The 2,679-nt window shown below is 39.1% G+C and overlaps 1 protein-coding gene across 1 annotated transcript in view; it reads right to left on the minus strand.

Annotated features, from left to right (window-relative positions):
* slc1a7a (solute carrier family 1 member 7a) overlaps positions 1-1,077 on the minus strand; it is a gene marked incomplete at its 5' end in the record, with an annotated part of 65,793 nt that extends 64,716 nt beyond the window's left edge. The window contains 1 exon segment of the mRNA XM_014021988.1: positions 998-1,077. Coding sequence (XP_013877442.1) covers positions 998-1,077 — 80 coding nt within the window.
* Positions 1,078-2,679: the final 1,602 nt, after the last annotated feature.

Here is a 2,679-nt window from a genome sequence, read left to right on the forward strand (position 1 = left end):
ATTTATTGACTGTGTATTTATAGTTTAAAACAGAACAATGTCTCAAATAAACTTTTGTAAACGTAAACATAATTTATTGACTTCAAATTTGATGCAAATAGCATTTTCCTGTCGGGAGTTATGCCGAATACAACTATAAATATTTATATTGAAAAAAATCCTGGTGGGTTAGGACTGTTTGGTCCAAGTTGAATCACCACACATCCCTCCACATGTATGGTGTTCAAATTTGATGAGATCAGCACCTTCCTGTCCAAGTTAAACTTTTCAAAAAAAATTGCAGTTTTATTATATTTGTGTAAATGTGCAGTGCTATGTGGCCACCTGGTAGTGTCAACAAAAAAATTGTGGTCGCTTCCATCGTTTAAGTTGCTCATCCCTGTGTTAAATTGTGATGGATAGTACATCAGTCGTTCCCAACCCTGGTCCTCAAGGACCCCGATCCAGCCTGTTTTACTTGTTTCCCTGCTCTTCAGCAGGTCTTCAGAAGATTGTTAATCACTCATTCATTCAAACCAGGTGTGTCAAATCAGTGAAGCATCTAAACATGCAGGAAAGGAGTCCTTGAGGTCCAGGGTTGAGAATCACTGCTTTAACATGTTATCTGATTTATTATTACAAATAAATGGCAAAGAATCAATGGCTTCCAGAGGTAACACTAAAACACATAAAACTGAGTCAATATTATATTTTGAAAATGTCTCATCKAGCTCAGAGAAGCTCTTGAGGTGTTGGTCAACATTTACAGCAGTGATTTTAGATGTTTCCCTGTATTATGAGCCACATACTGTTTCATGACTCACTCAGCTGCATTGTTACAGGTCACAGAGAGCAGAGCAGGATCTCAGCGTGAAACAGGTCTTTACAAATGAGTCATTCCTTTTTTTAGTCAAACAGATTCATTACTTGTTCATTCACACACAAACCCGTGTAACTCTGTCCACTTCAGCATCAGGAATTATAACAATTAAATGTGTTTAGTGTCCTTGTTTCTCACCTGGATACAACGAGAGGCAAAATCAGCATCTTCAGCATCCTCATCAGCAGCTCTCCAGGAAACTGAAAATACTTCACCTCCTGCAAGCAGATGGGAAAAAACATGAATATTTTATCTTTGTTAGATAGTTATTTCCCACCAACCACTGTGTTGTTTGCTGTTGTTATGAGACAAACGGTAAATAAAATAAAATGCACCATCTCTAAATAAGACCTTGAGAGGCCTACAGATCTTTCTTTCATTAGAAGAAACGTTCCTGTTTGTCATTGGMTTTTAAAGAAAGGACTGAGTTATAGAAATAAAGTAATTTCCTTGAAAAGTTCCCCAGATTTTTCTGATTGTCGARGCCTGAACGCTTTTCAGCTAAAATGTATTTTCTGCTTCCTGTAAACAAGGACCTGCGACCTTCAGGCACTGAGTGGTGTTGTTTGGATGAAGACAGAAGTTCTTACTTTCTGACTGCTGTCAGATAAAAATCAATGGTTAGATGGTGCCCCCCAACATAACTGTGGAGTATTCAATACTTTTGCAAAACTTGACCTTAAAAATTCTTAGAATTAATGCAAATTCTGAAAGTGGAAGAAGAAGTGGTACAACTRTGAGGAAATCTGGAGGCAAATGACTCCATTTAAATTAAATTGACAATTGTTTGTTTTCAGCAGAAATCATTCTTAGATGAAAACAGCATCCTTGAAGTGTTCCAGTCTGGGTTTAAGAATCGTCGCAGTACAGAGTCAGCACTCTTAAGGGTTTTAAATGATATYTTCTTGGCAGCAGATTGTGGTCACTGTGCTGTTTTGGTTTTGTTGAACCTGTCAGCTGCCTTTGATACAGTGGACCATCAGATTCTCCTTGGAGAGCTGAGTTGGAATATGGGGCAGAGGTTTGTAATGGTTCTGATCCTATTTAACAGAGAGAAAATCTTGATGTTCATGAAAATCATGATGTTGATTTTCTCTTTAGTTAAATGAGTTACAACAACACCTAATTTCACTCTGAGATCAATAAAGTGTTTTTGAATTGAATTGAAGTTCCTGTGTCTGTGTCTCCAGTGCCACTGATGTGTGGAGTACCTCAGGGATCTATTCTTGGTCCTCTTCTTTTCTCACTRTACCTGCTTCCTTTATGTTCCATTCTGAGAAAATGTGGCATTACTTTCCATTTTTACGCTGACGATACCCAGATTTATGTTCAACTGAACTAGCAAAATCACTCTGCCAACAATCTGGTGAAGTGCATTACAGAAATTAAATCTTGGATAACTGGTATTTTTCTGCATTTTAATGACAAAAWCACAGGGGTGGGCCTAGTGAGCGTTCTGAACCTTACGTTGACCTGGCCTCACTAAACCAGTGTGACACTTGTGACGTAAAGCTGGATTTCAGCCCTAAATCTGATGCACAGGTTACCTCTGTTGTCAAATCTAACTTTTTTTAATCTGAGACAACTAGCCAAAGTAAAACCTTTTCTTCATGGTGCGTTCACACCGAACGCGATTTCAGCTTCAAAATCGCAGCCAACGCTGAAGTTTGAAGCTTGTGCACTTTGAGGTCAGACGCAGGACAGCTGTTGAAGCGCTGCACGGCAAGAGCCTCCCCGCCCCTCCCTCCTCTGTCGGGCTCTGTTTAATGTTAGATGAGGAACTGCTTTGCTTTATTTACAGAGAGTGAGAGCATGTCACG

The sequence above is a fragment of the Austrofundulus limnaeus genome, unplaced genomic scaffold, assembly GCF_001266775.1.
Source record: "Austrofundulus limnaeus strain Quisiro unplaced genomic scaffold, Austrofundulus_limnaeus-1.0 Scaffold313, whole genome shotgun sequence".
NCBI lineage: Eukaryota > Metazoa > Chordata > Actinopteri > Cyprinodontiformes > Rivulidae > Austrofundulus > Austrofundulus limnaeus.